This window comes from Hemiscyllium ocellatum, chromosome 25, assembly GCF_020745735.1.
Source record: "Hemiscyllium ocellatum isolate sHemOce1 chromosome 25, sHemOce1.pat.X.cur, whole genome shotgun sequence".
In the NCBI taxonomy this organism is placed as follows: Eukaryota; Metazoa; Chordata; class Chondrichthyes; order Orectolobiformes; family Hemiscylliidae; genus Hemiscyllium; species Hemiscyllium ocellatum.
Window position 1 is genome coordinate 20,241,210 of NC_083425.1, and position 23,121 is coordinate 20,264,330.

General features: G+C 40.5%; 1 protein-coding gene across 4 annotated transcripts in view; it reads left to right on the plus strand.

The window, feature by feature from the left end:
• Positions 1-2,869: 2,869 nt before the first annotated feature.
• LOC132828009 (uncharacterized) overlaps positions 2,870-23,121 on the plus strand; it is a 28,877-nt gene continuing 8,625 nt past the window's right edge. For 2 of the 4 annotated variants that reach the window (XM_060844876.1, XM_060844879.1), the window contains exons 1-7: positions 2,870-2,976; positions 5,730-5,803; positions 9,949-10,005; positions 11,371-11,490; positions 14,600-14,726; positions 15,153-15,177; positions 21,303-21,459. In XM_060844876.1, the coding sequence (XP_060700859.1) occupies positions 5,798-5,803; positions 9,949-10,005; positions 11,371-11,490; positions 14,600-14,726; positions 15,153-15,177; positions 21,303-21,459 (492 nt within the window). In that variant the 5' untranslated portion in view covers positions 2,870-2,976; positions 5,730-5,797. Of the gene's footprint in view, positions 2,977-3,217; positions 3,276-5,729; positions 5,804-9,948; positions 10,006-11,370; positions 11,491-14,599; positions 14,727-15,152; positions 15,178-21,302; positions 21,460-23,121 lie in introns of all 4 variants that reach the window. The other 2 variants (XM_060844877.1, XM_060844878.1) reach the window with 2 other exon arrangements.

The window sequence follows — 23,121 nt, forward strand, 5'->3', positions numbered from 1 at the left end:
CAACAATCACTACTTTGCAAAGTTATTTCAACATTTCTTTGTAAATTCATGTTGACCTTGTCTGTTTTCAAGTCAGGTGACATTAGTGGCTATCATAAAGTACTGAAACTCATTTTAGCTGTACACTCTTGAACCAAAGTGATGTGATTTAAGGATTGACAAGTTTATTTTTAGGATGTTGTTTTGAATGCAAGATCCACCACATCATTCTCTGATTTGATAGAACAAAAACAGAGAAGCAAAGGAAAATACCTTATACAATTCTAAAGGGTGTGTAAGGGTTTATTCACATTTGTTTTGAAGACAGCAGAATGGGTTGAGAAAGTATTATTATAGTATTAAAGGTCCTAGACTTTTTGAATAGATGGATTATATAAAAAAGGAAGTTATGATGAGCCTTTTTAAAACACCAGTTCAGCCTTGAATAGAGCATTGTGTCTAGTTCCAGAACCACTCTTTAGGAACAAAGTGAAGACTTTGGAGAGTCATACAGTCATAGTCAGAGACACAGAGGGCTCCAGCACAGAAAAAGGCTCCTTGTCAATCACATCTGTACTGGTCAAAAACAACCATCTCATCCCATTTTGCAGCAATTGGTCTATTGCCTTGTATGCCTTGGTAATCCAGATTCCCATTACTCTCTGGATGAATTTTTTTCTACATAACTCCTCTAAATCATCTGCCCCTTCCTTTAAATCTATGCCCTTGGCCATTAATCCCTCTATTAAGAGGAGCAGTTTCCTCCTGTCTACCCTATCTATGCCCCCTGTAATCTCAATCTCATCTGCTCAAAGGAAAACAACCACAGCGTCCAATCTCTCTTCATAACTGAAACTCTCCGGCCCAGGTAACATCTGGTAAATCTCCTCCGCACCCTCTCCAAGGCTATCACATTCTTCCTAAAATGTGGATTCCAGAACTGCACACGATTCTCTAACAATCAGTATTTTATACACTTCCAGCATAACCTATCTGCTCTCAAACTCTATGCCTTGACTAATAAAGGCAAATATACAGCATGTATTCTTAACTGCTTTATTCATCTCACCTAATACTTTAAGGGACTGGTGAACATGCACACCAATGTCCCTCTGATCCTCAGTGCTTCCTGGAGTCCTACCCCTCATCGCGTATTCCCATGTTAGGCCTGCCCAAGTGCATCATTTCATATTTAGCTAGATTGCATTTCATTTGCCACTGATCAGCCCATCTATATCTTTAATCTTATACTATCCTCCTCAACATTTACTACTCCCCCAATTTTTGTATCATCTGTGAAATTGCTGACCAACCCGCTTAAATTCAAGTCTAAATCATTTATATAGCCCTGTAGGACCACGCTGGATACTAGCCTCCAGCCAAGAAAACGCCACACAACCATCACTCTCTGCTTCCTGTCACTCAGCCAATTATGAATCCAATTTGCCAAATTTCCTTGGATCCCATGGACTCTAACCTTTGCATCAGTATCCTATGTGGGACCTTACCAAAAACTTTAATGAAGTCCAAGTCAACTACATCAAAGACTTTGCTCTCATCTACAAACCTGGTCACCTCTTGTAAAAAATTAATCAAGTCAGACACAACCTCCCTTAACAAAACCAGGCTGCCTGTTGTTAATTAATCCCTGCCTCTCCAAATGCAGATTTGTTGTCCCATAGTTCCAATAGTTTCCTCGCCGTTGACATTAGACTGAAAGCATGCAGGAAAGACTCATCAGAATGGTTCCAGGAGTCAGGGACTTTGGTCACATGATAAACTGGAGAAGCTGGCAAGAAGATTTGTCAGACAAGAGGTTCAATACAATAGATAGAGAGTAATTATTCCTACTGAAGATGGGTTTGGGAACCCGACAGCATAGATTGACAAAGGTATTGATGGTAATAAGAAATGTTTATGCAGCAAGCGATTCAGATATGGAATCTGCCTGACAGTATGATGGAGGTAGATTCAATCGGGATTTTCAAAAGAGTGTTGATGAGTATCTTAAGAAACAAGGTTTGGGGAAAACATGGGACCAGCCGAGAGGCTATTCCAGTGAGCCAGTATGGACATGAAGGGCCAAATGGTCTGTGCTACATTTGTGTTATGAACTTGGCTGGACTTTGCCCTTTGTATTGGTTTAGGAACATGGGTTTACCTGTGGAGCCAGTATTTTTTGGTCATCTGCAAGAAGGTGGTGATGAGCTGGATTGAAGCCTACCCTACAGCACAGATTAACCCTCTTTGTGAGACAGGCCATCGATTAACGTCTGTCTGATAACCGGATGTACCATGATGTACCTCTGGCTGCTGGTGTGCAGGTGATGGCAATGGCACCATCAGTGAACTTGCCAAATTTTAGCCACTGGAAGTGGGGAAAACTCTGTGTTTAAAAAAAATCTGAACTTGGACCATTGGTGGTCAGTACATTTCAGGGTCACATCATGTGTGACTTTTAAAAAACTAAACCATCATCAATAGTTTTCTTCACGTCCATTGTCTAAACAAAATGACATTAGTTCCTGCCGCAAGACTCTGAAATTCTAGTGGTTAGCAACGTTTTCTGAAAAGGCTGTTGATAAACCCATTGGGATAGTAAGTGGTTGCCTCAAAACCATCGTTCCTCTGTCTGGTCTAAGGTTGAAGCCACTGGGTCTGAAACTCTCTCATATCGATGAGTCAACACTGTGACTTGTCACAACCTGTCATCGGTGTTCCGTGAACTGTGATTGTGTGCATCTTTTATTTGCCCCCACCCAGTTTAATTTATCAAAACTATTCTCCGTCATTGAGAAAAAAATGTTTCCAAACATTTCAATTCCATTGGGCGCCTTCACAGATCCGCTTTATCCATCAAATACGACTTCCGAGTATAAGCAGGAAGTTCACTAAGTTTCGATTTCTCTTATTTTGCGTTGGATCACTATGCGCTTGATCAGACTGCTAGCTGCCTCTACTGAGATTAGGACAATACTGACACTGTTACCGAATCAGGTAAGGATTCTCTACCTCCAGTCTGACTGGTCCCATTGAGCGCAGTTTAACCTTGTGTCAACTTTTCAGTCGAGTCCCTGCATAGAATCCTGCAGAATCGATTCTGAAATACTGGACTATTAGGCCATTGATTATATCTAAGTGGAAATAATTAGTGATTCTGGGCATAAATGGTTACACGGATAAGGAAGTTTTGTTTTTAAATGCTAACATAAGCAATTATGTTTTAAAATATATACAGAGAATGCTGGAGGCCCTCAATGGATCTGGAGAGAAACACGATTAACATTTGGAGTGTGGTATGATTCTTCAGAACTGATTTGATTTATTGTAGTCACATGTACCTAAGTACAAGTGAAAACCTTTGTTTTGCAACCAGTAAAGGCAGATCACAGCAAATAACAGCATACAGATCATAGGGTGCTTAGACAGAACGAGGCACAGGAAATGCACAAAAGCAAGTTCAACATTAGCTAGACCGACATTATTTGAAGTTAGAAAGGTCTATTCAGCAATCTAATAACAGCAGGCTGCTCTTGAACCTGCTGATGCATGTGAAGCTGCTGATGCATGTGTTTAAGCTTCTGATATTTGGCCTGATGGCTTGTAGGAGAGCATTATCGGGTGGGAGGGGTCTTTGATAATGTTGGCAGCCTTTCCGTGGCAACAAGAACTGTGTATGGAGTCTGTGGATGGGAGGTTGGCTTCTGTGATGGTCTGCGCTGTGCACACAACTTTCTGTCGTTCCTTACTGTCCTGGGCAGAGCAGTTGCTATAACAGGCCATTATGCACCAGGACAGTTTGCTTTCAGTGGTGCATCTGTAAAAGTTGGTGATGGTCCTTATGGACATTGTTATCTTTTGTCTGTCTAACTGTTCTTCTCTCTCTTTGGGCTCTATTTCCACCTATCATTAACTCCATACCCCCTCTCCATATCCTATTGTCTGCATATAAACTGACACTTCCTTCGCTACCATCAATTCTGAGGAAGAGCCACTTGACCCAAAACGTTAGCTTTGATTTCTCTCCACAGATGCCAATTCACCTTGTATCTCCTCACTGTACAAGGCTCCAAACCTTCATTGGAAGGTAGCATTTCATTTATGTTCTTTCTTACCTGTCTACTGAATTCGCTGCTCACAATGTGGTCTCCTTTATATTGGTGAGAGCAATGCAGACTGACAGACAGTTTTGTGGATCACCCCTGCTCTGTCTGTAGGAATGATCCTGACCCCCCCCCCCAGTTGCTTGTCATTTCATCAAATCACGTTACTCTCGTGCTAACATTTCTAGCCCTGTCCTGCTATTGAGCTCCAGTAAAACGTACGTAAACTTGAAATCACTTTACAGCATCAGGATCTCAACTTTGGATTGCACTGTGTCTGTTCTCCATTTTTCGTACATTTCACCCATCTCGTCCGTAGACCTACATAGAACATAGAAAAATACAGCGCAGTACAGGCCCTTTGGCCCTCGATGTTGCGCCGATCCAAGCCCACCTAACCTACAATAGCCCACTTTCCTCCATATGCCTGTGTTTGGGTCTTGTTTGTTTTGCACGTAGTAAAAAGGACAAATTTTTCCCTTTCGCATCTTAATTTACACCCTTTTACATGTTTTTTTCTGTTCCAAGTCAGTTATTGAAAAGTTTAGAATTGATCCCAAGATAAATATAAATTTCTGGATAAATATAAATTTCTAATCTATAATAAGTCAATATCTGATGAATAGCTAAAGACTGTCTGCAGATGTCTCAGTGGAAAAGATAGTATTCAGCTGGAAGTTTAGTTCAAAAGATCTGATTGTGTTTTATTTTGCTTTTTGATGTAAACTCTAAGTAATTACCTAAGGCAGTAGTTATTTGGAAATCTTTGCTTTACTTGAGTAAGACTAAGATGCTTTAACTTGTGGAAATGTGTACCTTCACTCTTTCAGTAAATTTCTGGGTTCTTGAATTTCTCTTCCTATTGTACTGCTCTAGTTAATAATTTACATGCTATTAAATTTCACAGACATTCCCAGTAATACATGGTTATTGGGGTCAGATGAAAATCTGGAACTCCCTGCTTGAAAGGACGTGGAAATAGATTGGAGGAATGGTGCAAGAGTTTGGGGCAACTTAAATAGAGACTTGGATAAAAATTCATGGAAGATGAATAAATTGCAGGGCTATGGAGAAAGAGTTGGGAAATGGGACTAATTTGGTAGCTGTTTCAAAGAGCAAGTGCAGCCATAATGATCTCTGTGGCCTGCTGCACTGTATGAGTTTGTGTTTCTTTTTAATATCTTTAATCGAAAAAGTTAACACAAATTATCTATAAAAATTGATTTTTATACAGAGAATTAATTGACAAGGCCTTGCACCTGCACATTCTCAATACCCTGTTTCCTACCTGAGAACTGTTCTCATAGCAGAAGATAGAACTAAAACTGAAAAATTGATGTGTTGCCTTGACTTCTCTTGGCTTAAAACTCTCAGCAATGTTACTTGAAGAGCTGTATGTTTAAGCTGAAATCACAAGAGCCTGTGCAACTTGGATGACATGGTTTGCACTGCTTATATCAATTTATTCAATCTTTGATGGAGTTCCATGACTTTCTGTGTCATTTTCTTCAGGATTTGATTGTCAAGACCTGACTTCTGTAAGAAAGCTCATTTTCCTTATCAACTAAAGTGTGGTTTTATATACATAATGCCTGATGAACCTTGGGCTGAAGCATAATGCAAATATATCCTGTTGTGTTATTTTAGATTTTATGAAACAGAAGAAAAATCACTCAATCAAACTGTATTGATTACGTCATAATCATTGACTAATAATGCAGGTAAGTTCTTCCTCTTTTGTACACAATTCAAAAGGATCCCCTAATACTTGCGTGATGCTCATCGCTAAGAACCAGAATCCAGTTATGAATGTTTAGTTACGGTAGAGTTTAGGAGGCTGTCCTGCTATTGCTGTAAGGTGATCAAGTGATTCAGGAGCTAGGCTCTTGAACATTGTACTGAAAAGATAAAGATTTTTATGAATGGATCACCTCTCTGAATTGTAAGCAAAAGCTCTCAAAATATTGGAACAAAAATAAGCTGTGCGGCTCCTCAAGCCATTCCGTCATTCAATAGGATCATGGTTAATCCAACACCCCATACATCCATTTTCCTGCCCATTCTCCATAACCCTTGATTCCCTTACTGATCGAGAATTTATCTGTCTCAGCTTTAAATATATTCAAGTACTTGGTAGCTCGCTGTAGCAAGGAATTCCAAAGACTCATAACTTTCTGAGAGAAAAGAATTTGCTCCTCATCTCAATCTTAAGTTGGTGCCCTTTAATTTTGAGATTCTGGTTTCAGACTCTCCCACAATGGGAAATGTCTTCTCAGCATTTGCCCTATCAAGCCCCTAAAGAATTCTGAATGTTTCAGAGAATGTTTCATCCTTCTAACTTTCAATGAATAGAGTCCCAACCTGTTTAGTCTTTGCTAATAAAAAAAAGGTCCATCCATACTGGGATTCTCCCAGAGAACCATCTCTGAACTGCCTCCAGTGAAATAATATTTTTTTCTTAAATAAGGACACCAAACCTACTCACAGTATTCCAGATTTGGTCTCACTAGCATCTTGTACAGTTGTAGTAAGACTTCCCTCTTCTTATACTCCAACCCCGCCTTGAAATAAGGGCCAACGCTCCAATAGTCTTCCTGATTAACACTATTTGTGTAGATCCAAAAATATTTTGAGTATTCCCAGCATCTATAATTCTGCAATTTTGCTTAGGAATTGACTTTGGAGGCTTATCATCCTTTATTGCAGAGATGTTTGGTTAGCTCTGTTGGCTGATTCAGATCACACAGTACTACCAACAGGATTGGTTCAATTCCCATACAGGCTGTGTCAAAAAGATCAGTACACTTAACACAGCTTCCTTTTATTGCATGCATGCAAGGAGACTCAGAGGGCCCTTGCCTGGAGAGTCACACTGTAGGGAGTCTAATCGAACCTAACAGTCTGAAAAGGGTGATTGCAATGACACTTTTATACATAAATCAGCATCCCTCTCATTGACCAATTACATACCAGTTTCAAACCTTAGCAACATGGCAGACCACTTGTATCTTAATTTCAAGTCTTAGCAACATAGCAGCTCATGAACATGTCATCTGCCTTAAGCACTTGCAACACAGGTCGAGTGTGGTTTAGAACTTACTGTTGTTGTCGCTTAGCTGGAACTACGTATGTTTTGTATGAATTTGTGTATGTGCTTAGTTGTATACTTTTCTGTCCCTGCTCCGAGTATGCTTAGCTGACCCACTTTTCTGGTCTTACTCCATTTTGCCATGAAGGATTCTCCTTCTCAACCTGTCCCCCTGCTTCAAAGGCAGTGACACTCGCATGAAAAAACCATCAGTTGTCTGTCTCCATTCAGAGGTCTGATAGGACTGTGGTGTCTTTATTACAGAAAGAAAATACTTGCATTGATTTACCTTTATATCCATAAGAACATAAAGTCAATGAACAGTCTTTGAAATGATTTCAATCGTTTTGTCAGAAAACTAGCAGCTAATTTACACAGAGCAAAGATTACACAATCAGATGAATGGCTCATGAATTTATGTTAATTGATGGATAGATAGAGACCAGGTCATCAGCAGATATCCTTTTTTCAAAAAATATCATCTAATCTTTTACATCTATCATCGAGGAAAGAACTGTTGTTAACATTTCATCTGGAATGGTACCTCCAGTGAGAAAATAAATGTCAGCCTCCATTAACACTGGAGCGAGAATTAAGTCCACAATCTTCTGATGCCAAAACAAATCTGCTATCTTTATATGATTAGATTATTTACAGTGTAGAAACAGGCTCGTTAGCCCAACAAGTCCACACTGACCCGCCGAAGCGCGACCCACCCAGACCCATTCCCCTACACCTAACACTACAGGCAATTTAGCATGGCCAATTCACCTAACCTGCACATTTTTGGACTGTGGGAGGAAACTGGAGCACCTGGAGGAAACCCATGCAGACATGGGGAGAATGTGCAAACTCCACACAGTCAGTCGCCTGGGACAGGAATTGAACCCGGGCCTCTGGCACTGTGAGGCAGCAGTGCTAACACTGTGCCACCGTGCCACCCACATTAAATTAAGCCTGATACCAGAAGACACTTGTGGTATCTGTGCTAAATTTATTTTTCATCAGCTTAGATATTCAACCTAGTTCATAGACGGGTGTGGGACAGCAAGCCAGGGGCAGTAATGGGACTGAAAGGGAGAGGAGCTTCAGCTAATATCAATGACCGGGGAGATCAGCAGGTCACTATCAAAGACATGATTCAGATATTAGTGACCAGCTTCAGCCATGAGTGCTGAATGGATGATCCATCTTAGCTTTCTACAGAGACCCTCAGCATCAGAGATGTCAGTCTTCAGACAATTCAATTCATTCAATATGACGTCAAGAAATGATTGAAGGTACTGGATACAGCAAGGGCTATTTTCCTGAATAATGTTTATTTTTATTTCCATTCATGGGATTGGGCATAACTGGTTGGCCCAGCATTTATTAGAATCCCTAAAAAAAATGCCTTCTGGTTGTTAATCAGCAAAAGACACTCAAGCCATTTCCCCTTTGGGTTTGAAGGCTTTGTCATCACTGAATTTCCAACAATCAACATCCTGTTGAATACCATGGATAAGAAACTTAACTTCACCAAATATCCAAGTACTGTGGGTGGTTACAAGAGCATGTCAGAAGCTTGGAATTTTCCTTTGAGCAACACTATTCTAACTGCTTGACATATGTCCACCATCTTGAAGGCACAAGTCATGCGTGTGACAGAATATTGGAAGAGTGCAGCTCCAACAAGATTCAAAAAGAATCTGGATACCATCCTGGACAAAGCTACCTGCCTGATTGGCACACAGCCACCACTTTCAGTATTCACTCTTTCCATCAGTATTCAGTGGTAGCAGTGTGTATCATGGTGCACTGCACTGGCCCATTAAGCTTTGTTCAGCAGCACTTTTCAAACATTTGACCCCTACCACCTGTGAGTAGTTTTGGTCTCCTTATTTAAGAAAAAGCTAACAGATGCATTAGACCTTTGTGACCTGCAGGTACTCCTCACAGCCACACAGCATCCCTTGAAACCCATCATTGCTCCTTAATTGTTGTTGGGTCAAAATCCTGGAACTCCTTTCCTAAAAGCATCGTGGGTGTACCTAAACAATTTAGATAACAGCATTTCACAAAGACATTGCATTTTCTTAAAGGCAATTAAGGATGAACAACAATTGCTGGCTTTATCAGTGATGTTATAAAAATGACATTTTGTCTTATTAATGTTATTGTAATGCAATTTTCAAGACTGATCTATTCGTTTAATGTACATTATTTACCTAGTTATTGTTCCCATTCACCAAGGTTCTCTAAGCTGAACTTTTCAAACTTCTCCTGGTAAGGCAGTTCTGTTGCATTTTGAATTTTACTTGTTGCCCGTCTCAGTCTGAGGTGCACTCAATAAGTATCTCTTTTATTCTGTGCTGATGAGAACGGTGCCTGTGGCAGATGAAATCTAATATGAGCGAAATAAAAATGTTATAGTATAAGGAACTGTAGCATGAATTGCATTGAAAAAGTTATTAGTAATTGGTCGCTCTGGAAGGTACTGAAAATATAAGTTTTTCTCTAACATTGTGTAACCAATAAAGTAAATCAATTCTTAAGAAAAACAAATTGGCACATTTATTGCAAAAATGTGCAGTGCCAGTTGACTGAGATTTAGCATTCGAAAGGGATAAATATTTTGCAAGAAGGAGGTTTGTGTGACATGGAATTTATTTGCAGTAGCAAGAAATATACTTGTAATTGACAGGAAAATAGGAATATAAATAGTCAGGTTTAAATTCTTGAATGTAGCTGGCTATTCTTTGCTTATTCCGATTGTCAATAATTCTGTTTTTAATGCAGGACTACAGGCCGGAAAACATTGACTGCTTCTATTTTCAGTATACTCACTGTGCCAAGGTAAGTCTGATTTTAGTTGTTGCCATGTGATTTATCTTGGTACATGAAAGTTTGTAGTTTATACACAAAAGTTGCAAGTATAAAGTACTTTAAATATAGTAAAACACACCAAACTCCCTGCATATGGGTGATATCAAACAAAATTTATATGAGACACATAAGGCAATATTAGGACAGATGACCATGATTAATTCAGAGAGGCAGGTTTTAAAGAGGAGAATAGTTCATAGAGGAAATTGCAAAGTTCAGCAGTGACACAACTGGAGGCACGGCTGCTGAGGTTGGAGAAATTAGAATTGGGCATGTGTGAGATGACAGAATCGAATGAGCTTTGAGTTATTTGGGAGGGTGTTAAAATTGGAGGAGTTGACAGGGCGGTGAAGCCATTGAGGAATGTGAAAGTGAGGAGGGGAATTTTAAATTGAAGTACTGCTGGTACAGGACCCAAAGTTTGTCTCTGAACACAGGACTTTGGGTAAATGAGACAGTATATGGGTTATAGTTTTGTGTAAGCTCAAATTTATGTCTTATGCAATGTAGGAGACTGACTGAGTAAATAATAGAAAAGCTGAGTCGAAACATATTGACAGCATGGATGCGGATTTCAGCACCAAATGGAGATAGGCAACATGCTAAGTGTGGCAGTAAGCAGTCTTGCTGCAAAAGCAGATATGGGGGGAGAGGGGTGGGGGGAAGATCACCTTTGTGTCAGATTGAAACCATGATTGTGAATGGGCTGCTTCAACATTAGATTGTGGCTGCGGGGGGGAGTTCATGGTTAGGGATCTCAGTGGGATGTGGACCAAAAACAGTTGGTTTCATTCTCCCTTATATTTCACAGTAGGAAATTCGTGTTCACCCAGCACTGGACAACCTAATTTTGGTATTTAGAGATGATGTTGCTGAGGGGCCTGTTGGACATGGGAATTCGAAGGATAAGGATTGAACTTTGAGGAACTTTAGAGATGATGATATGAGAAGGAAAGGAAATCCAATATAGATGATCCCCTGACCAGTACTGGAGAAATAGAACCAGGCGATACTAGACACCAGTCACTGGATGACAAAGAGGCTTTGGAGGAGACTGATGTGGTCACTGCATCAAAAACTATAGGTCTAGTCCCGTTGGCTTCCAGACCTCAGCATACATTTGTCAAGCTGAATAGAAAACAAATTTCATAAGAGTATAGTTTTTTTTAACATGTTTCTTTAACATGCTCCACATGTTTATTTTCTGGGTGCAACACAGTACACAATTGAATGGATGAACTTTAAGTCTACAAGAGAAACCACCCAAATTTTCTGCTGTGAATATTTCTTGGAAATTCATATCAACATATAGTTTATATATCTCATATTCCACAGGTACAATGTAATTTTCAACATCGACAGAGCTGCAAGGATTCATCAGAGATTTGTCTGAACTGGTTTCGTCACAGGAAATGCAGAAACAGAGTGTGTCCCAGGAAGCATTTAAACCATGAGGTCATTAAAAAAAACATTTGATCTTTCTCCTTCTTGTTGGATTTCCCCCACCTTTCAGGAGTGGAAGTTATTGTTAATTCTCTTGCATCCTTAGCCTCTAAACACTTGCTTCAACCTTGTCACTGTCTGGTCTAATTCAGAGGAACAATGGTATTTGAAAGGAAAATTAGCACAGCACAGAACAGCACAGAAACAGACCCTTCGGTCTAACTCATCCATGCCGACCAGACATCGTAACCTAATCTAGTCCCATTTACCAGCACATGGCCCATATCCCTCAAAACCCTTCCTGTTCATATACCCATCCAGATGCCTTTGAAGTGCTGTAATTCTGCCAGCCTCCACCACTTCCTCTGGCAGCTCATTCCATTCACGCATCACCGTCTGCATGAAATAGTTGCCCCTTAGGTCCCTTTTAAATTTTTCACCTCTCATCCTAAACCTATGCCCTCTAATTCTGGACTCCCCCATCTCAGGGAAAAGACCTTGTCTATTTATTCTATCCATGCCGCTCATGATTTTATAAACCTCTATAAGGTCACCCCACAGTCTCCGATGCTCCAGGGAAAACAGCCCCAGCCCCTCCCTATAGCTCAAATCCTCCAACCCTGGCAACGTCCTTGACAATCTTTTCTGAAACCTTTCAAGTTTCACAACATCCTTCCATTAGGATGGAGACCAGAATTGCACGCAATATTCCAAAAATGGCCGAACCAATGTCCTGTACAATTGCAGGACAATTGTCCTGATCTCCCAACTCATATATTCGATGGTCTGACCAATAAAGGAAAGCATATCAAACACCTTCTTCACTATCCTGTTTACCTGCAAATCTACTTTCAAGGAGCTATGAACCTGTACTCCAAGGTTACTTTGTTCAGCAACACTCTCCAGGACCTTTCCATGAAGTGTATAAGTCCTGCTCTGATTTGCCTTTCTAAAATGCAACACCTCACATTTATCTAAATTAAACTCCATCTGCCACTCCTCAGCCCATTGGCCCATCTGATCAAGATCCCATTGTAGTCTGAGATAGTTATCAACCAGAAAGATTAGAAAATTGACACACCTGAAAGCTTTAACCCAGCATCAGGGAACAGAAATTTGGCCTCTCACTGAATTAGGTTCCCTCACCCTTCAAGAGGGTCAGGACATTTCACTCCGCAGACGGTGATTCCTCTGGCAGGTCTAAAGGCATGTTGTCTCTCTGGGAGGATTTTCACAGTCACTAGAAGTGGCACGGTGGCTCAGTGGTTAGCACTGCTGCCTCACAGTGCCTGGGTTCAATTCCTGCCTGTCTGTGTGGAGGCTGCACATTCTCCCCGTGTTTGTGTGCGTTTCCTCCAGGTGCTCCGGTTTCCTCCCACAATCTAAAGATGTGCAGGTCAGGTGAATTGGCCATGCTAAATTGCCCACAGTGTTAGGTGTGCTAGTCAGGGGTAAATATAGGGTAAGGGAGTGGGTTTCTCTTCGGAGAACTTGTTGGGCCGAAGGGCCTGTTTCCACACTGTAGAGAATCTAATTTAAACAATTCAGGAGAATGACTGTCAGTATGTTACTTGCTATGGACAACAGTGAATCAGTGAGATTTCCAAGTGCCAATAGTTTCCATGGCATGATTGATCACCAATCGTGAAAACAGTTAACAGTTGTTCCGTTACTGAAATTAGGGGCCAGTTCTTGTTCCTTCAAAATCCATACGATGAGTATATGGAGTCTTTTGGTAAACTAACATTGAAGGTCTCAGCTGGAAAACCATTTGTCCCACGAGTTTTGTTATTTTTGATTTGTTTCTCTGCCTATAGCAATTTTTTCATTGTCAATGTCTCTGTAAAACTATTAAGAAATGTGTCTTATGTTCTGTTTCAGATTTCACATCATGTTAAATGTATTGATTTCACTACCCCTTATCCCCTGAACACCAGAAACTGCAGCCAGTTGATGAGATTATTTTAATGAGAAAACATGAAAATCATGAAGAGTCACTTGTAGTTCCTCATCAGGGGTGATCAAGGCAGTTATCTTACCTGTAGAATGTGGAATTTGTTTACAGTGCAACTTCGATCATCCATTTTCAGATCATCTGCAATTAAACTTCTTTTAATAAATTTTGAGACACTTAACCATGCCCATAAAACAGTAATATTTTCTATTCATGAACTGATCTTTCAAATTGGATATGTGACTGTCAGATCTATGAACCTCTTTTAACTGAGCATCAATGCTGCTTCGGAGCTGACACTGCATACCTGGTCTACCATGTTTTGATTAAAATGGTTATACATATATTAAAGATCTAATGAGGTGCACTAGATATATTTTAAGAGTGGCTCAGAAACACTTATACATGTGTTTTTTGCATAAGTAACAAGTCTACTCAGAATAAATGTCCATTTCCTTTTACATTGTTCTGGTGTATAGAAGAATTCATTTAATCACTTTCAACTGGAGGAAGTAGTTCTCAATTATAATTCATCAAGGGCGGCACGGTGGCACAGTGGGCGGCACGGTGGCACAGTGGTTAGCACTGCTCTCTCACAGCGCCTGAGACCCGGGTTCAATTCCGGACTCAGGCGACTGACTGTGTGGAGTTTGCACGTTCTCCCCGTGTGTGCGTGGGTTTCCTCCGGGTGCTCCGGTTTCCTCCCACAGTCCAAAGATGTGCGGGTCAGGTGAATTGGCCATGCTAAATTGCCCGTAGTGTTAGGTAAGGGGTAAATGTAGGGGTATGGGTGCGTTGCACTTCGGCAGGTCGGTGTGGACTTGTTGGGCCGAAGGGCCTGTTTCCACACTGTATGTAATCTAATCTAATGAACACACAAGAAGTAAAACTTGGATTGCATTAATGCATTATTTATTTTTAAATAAACTGAATAGAAAAGGGTAAATGGGGCAGGATTTCATTTCCATCTGTGCTTGTATATTCTCTTTCGCTGCTTACATTGTTCGAGATGACAAACACAAACTAGATTGTCTCCTAGAGGCCAGTTGCAGGAAATAAGAAAGGCGCTCATTTTTATCAATTCTTATGTTTGCAGTTGAAATGGATGTTTGGTTTTGTAAATGATTGTAAACTCTGTAATGTTAGAGCTGCTAATTTTGTTTCTAGGTAATGGTGGCATACTTTCTGTGCCCAGCAGAGAAAAATACAAATCACTGTTTACAACTAACTTGCCCCATGTATCATGAGAAAGCCCGGCAGTTCATTGAACACGGTATAATTCCACCAAACTCAGGTATGTTTGTAGATGCACAATCCTTAATTTTAGACCAGATTCCCTGAATGGTGCTAACATATCTCACACAGAGTAATTCTAGCTCTGAACTAGGTTACCTGTTTCATAATCATATATAATGCAAGAACATAATGAATTGAAATCAGAGACTAAACTACCAATGAGACAACATTTAAAAACAAAATAAATATATTGTATTTGGTAATTTCATATAGAATATAAATAATTAATAAGCACAGGAGAACAACATTCCTCTATTTGTTTTAAATGAGATATCAAGCAGATTAATTTAAATGAATTGATGTATAATGAACACTTATAATGATTTTTTTTCTGGTCAGTTTTTAGTCAATCTTTTATTTGAAAATCCTATGCAATGCTCAGAAATTGCTTAACGTGCAATTGCAATTTGTTTTTTTTCCCTAGTTCCGACTCTGTCTCAAGTCAGAAGGTAGGACACCTTTAGTATTTGATGTTATGTGTGTTGTGTTCACTTGTTGACCACACTGACAGAATTTTGATATAATGAGACTATGAAGTCTTTATTTCCCATCAGTGAGCACCTAAAATTTGAATGCTTGATGCTGGCTAAGTTCTAAGTAGTTTTCTGTCAGGAACTAAAGTGACTGATGTTGGTGCAAAACCTGTATTTCTTTGGAAGAGTATGATTTCTGACAAAAAGTGGAGTTGATCATATCATCCCTGAACTATCAGATTCTCAAAATAGTCTATAAAAATCCAATTGATCTCATAACCCTAATGGGAAGAATGTACTGTAACTTGCCCCCTATCATTCCAATAATCGACATTAATGAATAATGGAACAATTTTATCTCTGGGATGATTATTCACCTGACTTTGATCACCATCTAAAATAAAAGAAACTGCAATATCAGGACACTGAATATAGGAGCAGATCGACATTTTAAAAAATTTCATAATGGGTGAAAGGATTATGGGAAGAGGGCAGGAAAGTGGCGTTGAGGCTGAGATGAGAGTATCCATAATCATATTGAGTTGTGGAGCAGGACTGGGGTTTGTATTATCTACTTCTGCTCAGAATTCTGCAGAAATATCATGGCTGGTAAACATAGGCAAAGAGGAACAAATTCTGTAGATAAAGAATCCGAAGCACAAGGGTGGAATGAGATGACTGTCTCACAGTTCTTTCACATTGTGGTGATCATTGTTGTCGACTGCAGTTATTCTCAATTCTTCAAAGCTACACTTAAATGAATCCCTTAAGATGTAAAAGAGATGGGAATTCTCTCGGAGTGAGTTCTGTCAAGGCGTGCTTTGGGGATGAATGGGATTGAATTTTTATCATATGTTTAAAAATCTTTAATTATGTGATATCTGTAATTAATTTGGTTTATTCTGTTTTATCTTCTTTTGTGAAGCATATATTTTAATGTTGAAACTGAATCTGCAGCGTTGTGTATTTGTGTTTCAGTGAATTACCATCTCATTGAAATCAGGAAATGATTTCAGAGTTCGATCTGGATTATCCAGAAGTATCATCACCTGCGATCATAACAATACTTAGTCCTGACACTGTCTTCACTAGAAAGATGATACTTTGAGATAGAAAATAGAATTTAAGGATATCAGTGACATCTTTCACTATTTATCAGCTGATTAGTGTAGGAAGAGTGTTCTTTCCAATCCTAAAATGCCATTTCTCCAAATCAAAAGTATAATTTTCTCCAGGCACACTGGAGAAACTAATAGGAGAAGTCTTCAGGAAGCACAGAGAGCTGCAGGAATCCAGGCAAATTTTCACAAAGCTTTAGGTCCCACAGGTACAAAGTAAATGAGGGGTGTGAGAGCATTATGGTTTTGTCACTGGATTAGCAATCCGGAGGCCTGGACTAATGTCCTGGAAACATGAGTTCCCACCATGGCAACTGGGAAATTTATGTTAAATATAAAAATTCAAAACATAATATAAAACCTATAGAACAGCTTCCTTTAATCGGCTTCATGTGACTTCAGACACACAATAAAATGGCTCATTCTTAACTGTTTTCTGTTGTAATGAAGGAACAGGAAATAAATGTAGGTCTTACCAGCCAAACATGAACTTTAGAAGAGCATTGATGTATTCAGGAATACTGCTGTTACTGTACATATAGCTCAATTATCGATAGCGACTGGGTTTGAGGTCATGTTTTGAATACTTGCTGTGAAAAATTGCATGAAAGTCTACATCTCGCCCACCTTCCTTCATTTACATAGAGTCATAGAGGTGTACAGCATGGATACAGACCCTTCAGTCCAACCCGTCCATGCCGACCAGATATCCCAACTCAAACTAGTCCCACCTGCCAGCGCCCGGCCCATATCCCTCCAAACCCTTGCTATTCATACACCCATCCAAATTCCTCTTAAATGTTGCAATTGTACCAGCTTCCACCACATCCTCTGGCAGCTCATTCCATACACGTACCTCCCTCTGCATGAAAATGTTCGCCCTTAGCTCTCTTTTATCTCTTTCCCCTCTCACCTTAAACCTATGCCCTCTAGTTCTGGACTCCCCGACCCCAGGGAAAAGAGTTTGTCTATTTATCCTATCCATGCCCCTCATAATTTTGTAAACTTCGATAAGGTCACCCCTCAGCCTCCGACGCTCCAGGGAAAACAGCCCTAGCCTGTTCAATCTCTCCCTGTAGCTCAGATCCTCCAACCCCGGAAACATCCTTGTAAATCTTTTCTGAACCCTTTCAAGTTTCACAAATCTTTCCAATAGGAAGGAGATGAGAATTGCATGCAATATTCCATCAGTGGCCTAACCAATGTCCTGTACAGCCGCAACATGACCTCCAGAGTCCTGTACTCAATACTCTGACCAATAAAGGAAAGCATACCAAACACCCTATTCACTATCCTGCCTACCTGCGACTCCAGTTTCAAGGAGCTATGAACCTGTACTCCAAGGTCTCTTTGTTCAGCAACACTCCCTCGGACCTTACCATTAAGTGTATAAGTCCTGCTTTCCCAAAATGCAGCACCTCGCATTTATCTGAATTAAACTCCATCTGCCACTTCTCAGCCCATTGGCCCATCTGATCCAGATCCTGTTGTAATCTGAGGTAACCCTCTTTGCTGCCCACTACACCTCCAATTTTGGTGTCATCTGCAAACTTACTAATTGTACCTCTTATGCTCGCACCCAAATCATTTATGTAAATGACAAAAGGGTCCAGCACCAATCCTTGTGGCACTCCACTGGTCACAAGCCTCCAGTCTGATAAACAACCCTCCACCACCACCCTGTCTTCTACCTTTGTGCCAGTTCTGCATCCAAATGGCTAGTTCTCCCTGTATTCCATGAGATCTAACCTTGCTAATCAGCCTTCCAGCAATCACTTCTCTAGCTTCCCACAGAGTTCTCAGGTACACCTGATCAGGTCCTGGGGATTTATCCATCTTTAACCATTTCAAGACATCCAGCACTTCCTCCTCTGTAATCTGGACATTTTGCAAAATGTCACCATCTATTTCCCTACAGTCTATATCTTCCATACCCTTATCCACAGTAAATATTGATGCAAACTTTCATTTAGTATCTCCCCCATTTTCTGTGGCTCCACACAAAGGCCACTTTGCTGATCTTTGAGGGGCCTCATTCTCTCCCTAGTTACCCTTTTGTCCTCAATATATTTGTAAAACCCTTATGGATTCTCCTTAGTTCTATTTGCCAAAGTTATCTCATGTCCCCGTTTTGCCCTCCTGATTTCCCTCTTAAGTATCCTCCTACTTTCTTTATACTCTTCTAAGGATTCACTCAATCTATCCTGTCTGTACCTGACATGTGCTTCCTTATTTTTCTTAACCAAACCCTCAATTTCTTTAGTCATCCAGCATTCCCTATACCTACCAGACTTCTCTTTCACCCTGACAGGAATATACTTTCTCTGGATTCTCGTTATCTCATTTCTGAAAGCTTCCCATTTTCCAGCCGTCCCTTTACCTGCGAACATCTGCCTCCAATCAGCTTTTGAAAGTTCTTGCCTAACACCATCAAAATTGGCCTTTCTCCAATTTAGAACTTCAACTTTTAGATCTGGTCTATCCTTTTCCATCACTATTTTAAAACAGATAGAATTATGGTCGCTGGCCCCAAAGTGTTCCCCCACTGACACCTCAGTCACCTGCCCTGCCTTATTTCCCAAGAGTAGGTCAGGTTTTGCACCTTCTCTAGTAGGTACATACACATACTGAATCAGAAAATTGTCTTGTACAGACTTAAGAAATTCCTCTCCATCTAAACCTTGAACACTATGGCAGTCCCAGTCGATGTTTGGAAAGTTAAAATCCCCTACCATAACCACCCTATTATTCTTACAGATAGCTGAGATCACCTTACAAGTTTGTTTCTCAATTTCCCTCTGACTATTGGGGGGGTCTATAATACAATCCCAATAAGGTGATCATCCCTTCCTTATTTCTCAGTTCCACCCAAATAACTTCCCTGGATGTATTCCCAGGAATATCCTCCCTTAGCACAGCTGTAATGCTATCCCTTATCAAAAATGCCACTCTCCCTCCTCTCTTGCCTCCCTTTCTATCCTTCCTGTAGCATTTGTATTCTGGAACATTAAGCTGCCAGTCCTGCCCATCCCTGAGCCATGTTTCTGTAATTGCTATGATATCTCAGTCCCATGTTCCAAACCATGCCCTGAGTTCATCTGCCTTCCCTGTTAGGCCCCTTGCATTGAAATAAATGCAGTTTAATTTATTAGTCCTACCTTGTCTCCGCCTGCCCTGTCCGTTTGACTCACTTCTGTTCTCAGCTGTATCCGTTTCGGATCGATCTCTTTCCTCACTATCTCCCTGGGTTCCCCCCTCACTCAACCTTAGTAGTTTAAATCCTCCCAAGCAGTTCGAGCAAATTTCCCTGCCAGTATATTAGTTCCCTTCCAATTTAGGTGCAATCCCTCCTTCTTGTACAGGTCACTTCTACCCCAAAAGAGATTCCAATGATCAAAAAATGTGAATCCTTCTCCCATACACCAACTCCTGAGCCATGCATTCACCTGCTCTATCCTCCTATTCCTGCACTCACTAGCTATCCTCCTATTCCTGCACTCACTAGCTATCCTCCTATTCCTGCACTCACTAGCTCTTAGCACTGGGAATAATCCAGATATTACTACCCTTGAGGACCTCCTTTTTAAATTTCTGCCTAACTCTCTGTAATCTTCCTTCAGATTCTCAAACTTTTCCCTTCCAATGTCGTTGGTTCCAATGTGGACAATGACCTCCTGCTGGTGCCTCTCAACACACCATTCTGCTTTTTCTCTCCTGGCCACAGAAACGTCTGTCTGTACATCTGACTACAGAATTCCCTAACACAATTAATCTCTTGGAAGCCGACATACCCCTCATTGCATTAGAGCCAGTCTCAATACCAGAAACTTGGCTGTTTGTGCTACGTTCCCCTGAGAATCCATTTTCCAAAACAGCATACCTGTTTGAATTGGGTATATCCACAAAAGAATCCTGCTCTAGCTGCCTACCTCTCTTACCCTTCCTGGAGTTAACCCATCTATGTGACTGTATCTGAGACTTTCCCCCCTTTCTATAACTGCCATCCATCACACACTGTTGCTGTTGCAAATTCCTCATCGCTTCTATCTGTCTCTCCAACCAATCCACTCGATCCAATAAGATTCGCATCCAACAGCATTTATGGCAGATATAATCTGCAGTAACCCTTAAACTTTCTTTAAACTCCCATATCTGACAAGAAGTACATCTCACTGCAAAGGCCATTTTTGCTCCTTCACAATCTACAGACCCAGAAAATAACACCATCTTATTCCTCTACAAACACTACCCCAGGTTAAATTAATAGCTACGGCTTATATTTTAAGTTTAATCAAAAGACTTATCTCCAAAAACATATAATCAAGAAAGAATCCACTGTACCCACTACTGTAGCCTTTCTCTAGGACAGACTTTAAACAACAATTAATTTATCTGATTCTGTGCTGTGAACTTCGCCCAACAGTTCCTCCAAGATTAGTTGTGAATTTCACTGTTTGTAAATTTTCCCAGATGCACTCCGATGTCCAGCGATACACAAATTCAAACAGCAAAGGCGGTAATTGTGCAGGTTCTCTCTCTCTCTCCTGCACTGTCCTCACCATGTGCTTCCTTTGTCTGCTCTTCTTCCTTTTAAACTGCTGTTGTTTTGACTTTTATTTTCCCAAAACAATGCAACAGCATACAAAACAGTAATTGCTGCTCCTAGAATTCGACGAAATCACCTCCAACACCTAAAATACCTCAAAAAAAGGAGCAGCTCTTACAGCCAGAAATTTTTCCCGTCCTCTATCTTCATGTCATGGGACAAACTCTGAATAGGTCATGATAGGGGGATGGATTCACACAAACATTTTCAGGATGGTTTTGCGATGATGTTGACTTTATTTTAGCATTTTTAGTCAACCCAAAATGGACAAAATACAGTCAGAAGTAAAACAAATAGGAAGAGCATCGCAATATATTTTTAGAAAGTAGCCATTTTTGTGCAATAAGTGACTTGTTTTAACTTTTTATCTGTGCTAGAAAGAAAATGGTGCACCTTGTAAACCTTGAAAACCCTCAGGTGCAAAACATTGTCAAAAGTGGAAATCAGCTTTTGAACAAGGTTCGTTCATTCATTGCAAATTCAGTGCGGGAGGGAAAGCTTACTCAAGATAGAGGAAGATCCTACTACAAAGAGGTACTGCTTTAACTTGTTCATAAAACTCATCAGCTCAGAAATTGGATGATCCTACTTTCCTTCTGACTAATAAACATCCTGCTGAATTGATTATTGGCTTTTATTAATTTAGAAAGACTTTAATTGAGTTTTTTTTGGCACTCAGTGAATGCCAGGGCAGGGATCCATTGTGTCAGATTCCCCACTCCAAATGAACCATGATATGCACCACACTGTCTTCCACATCCACTGTATTACACTCCCATCTGGCCAAGAAGAATAATAACATCATCACAAACCTGCTGCTTGCTACTTCTCCATCTTCAACTCCTTCAATGGCTTCATCCCTTATTATCTGAAAGCTCCCCTAAAAGGGCGGCACAGTGGCTCAGTGGCTAGCACTGGTGCCTCACAGCGCCACGGACCTGGGTTTGGTTCCAGTCTCAGACAACTGTCTGTATGGGGTTTGGACATTCTCCCTGTGTCTGCCCCAGGGTTTCCTGTGGGTTCACCGGTTTCCTCCCACAGTCCAAAGATGTGCAGGTTAAGTGAATTGGCCATGCTAAAATTGTCCATAGTGTTCAGGGATGTGTAAGTTAGGTGCATTAGTCAAGGGAAATATAGAGTAATAGGATAGGGGAATGGGTTTGGATGGGATACTCTACAGAGGGTCGGTGTGGACCTTTTCAGCCAAATGGCCTGTTTCCGTACTGTAGGAATTCTATGATTCTTTTCCTTCGTAGGGAATCGGAGGAATGTGAGATAGATTTAATGACCAACACTATCTTTAAGGAGCAATAACATAGAACATTATTTGGAAACATAACTAAAGGTTTGAATGTAAAGAAACTCTGCCTAATCTGTCTGAAAGTGAAGATGCAATGAAGAATTTACAGAAGTGCTTCTGCTCAGATTCTTCGAGGTGAGGGGGGGGATGTTAATGTAGAAGAACACAGTTACAAGGAGGGCAACAGCATCCGTCATTTCTGAGTCTACCATAAGTTGCCAATTTCTCTTTGCTGTTACGGGTTACCTTCTTGCTGCAGAAGGTAAGAATTATCTGTCTCTTCCACATTCGGTGCTTGAAATCCCATGTCAGCAGGCAGCCCATACTAGGATCGTTAGAGGTACACACACACACACACACACACACACACACACACACTAATCAGTTGGATGTTTGTGTGAGGAAAGCAGAGTATTTACATCTTAAGACTGAGTGAGAAAAAGTAGATTCAGGTAAAGACTGTGGATGTGAAAGATCATATGACCCATTGGACACAATATGCTATTATAATATTGTGTGAGGACAATTTACACTCTTGGCTAAAATACTTAGTACATTATTAGAAGACTTGACTCATAACTATTACCTAACCTGGAGAAATCTCTTTCCAGGCAGTGAGTTGATCTGAGTGAATGTTAGAATTGGCACAGATTTCACTGGCCATCTCCTGCCACTGCACCTTCTCGATTCTGCCTGATGTCATGGCGAATCATTTACCCAGCTTTGCCACTTAACTCTCTTAATCCTCCTGTCGACTTCACAAACACTATTTAGTAATGTATTTTCAGTTGTGTATCCAGAACAGCTTTCATTGTAATGATCCCTTAAAAATCTTCAGGGCTTATAATCTACGAATGAATCGCTATTACCCAACTCCAAATGGTGGGATCTAATTA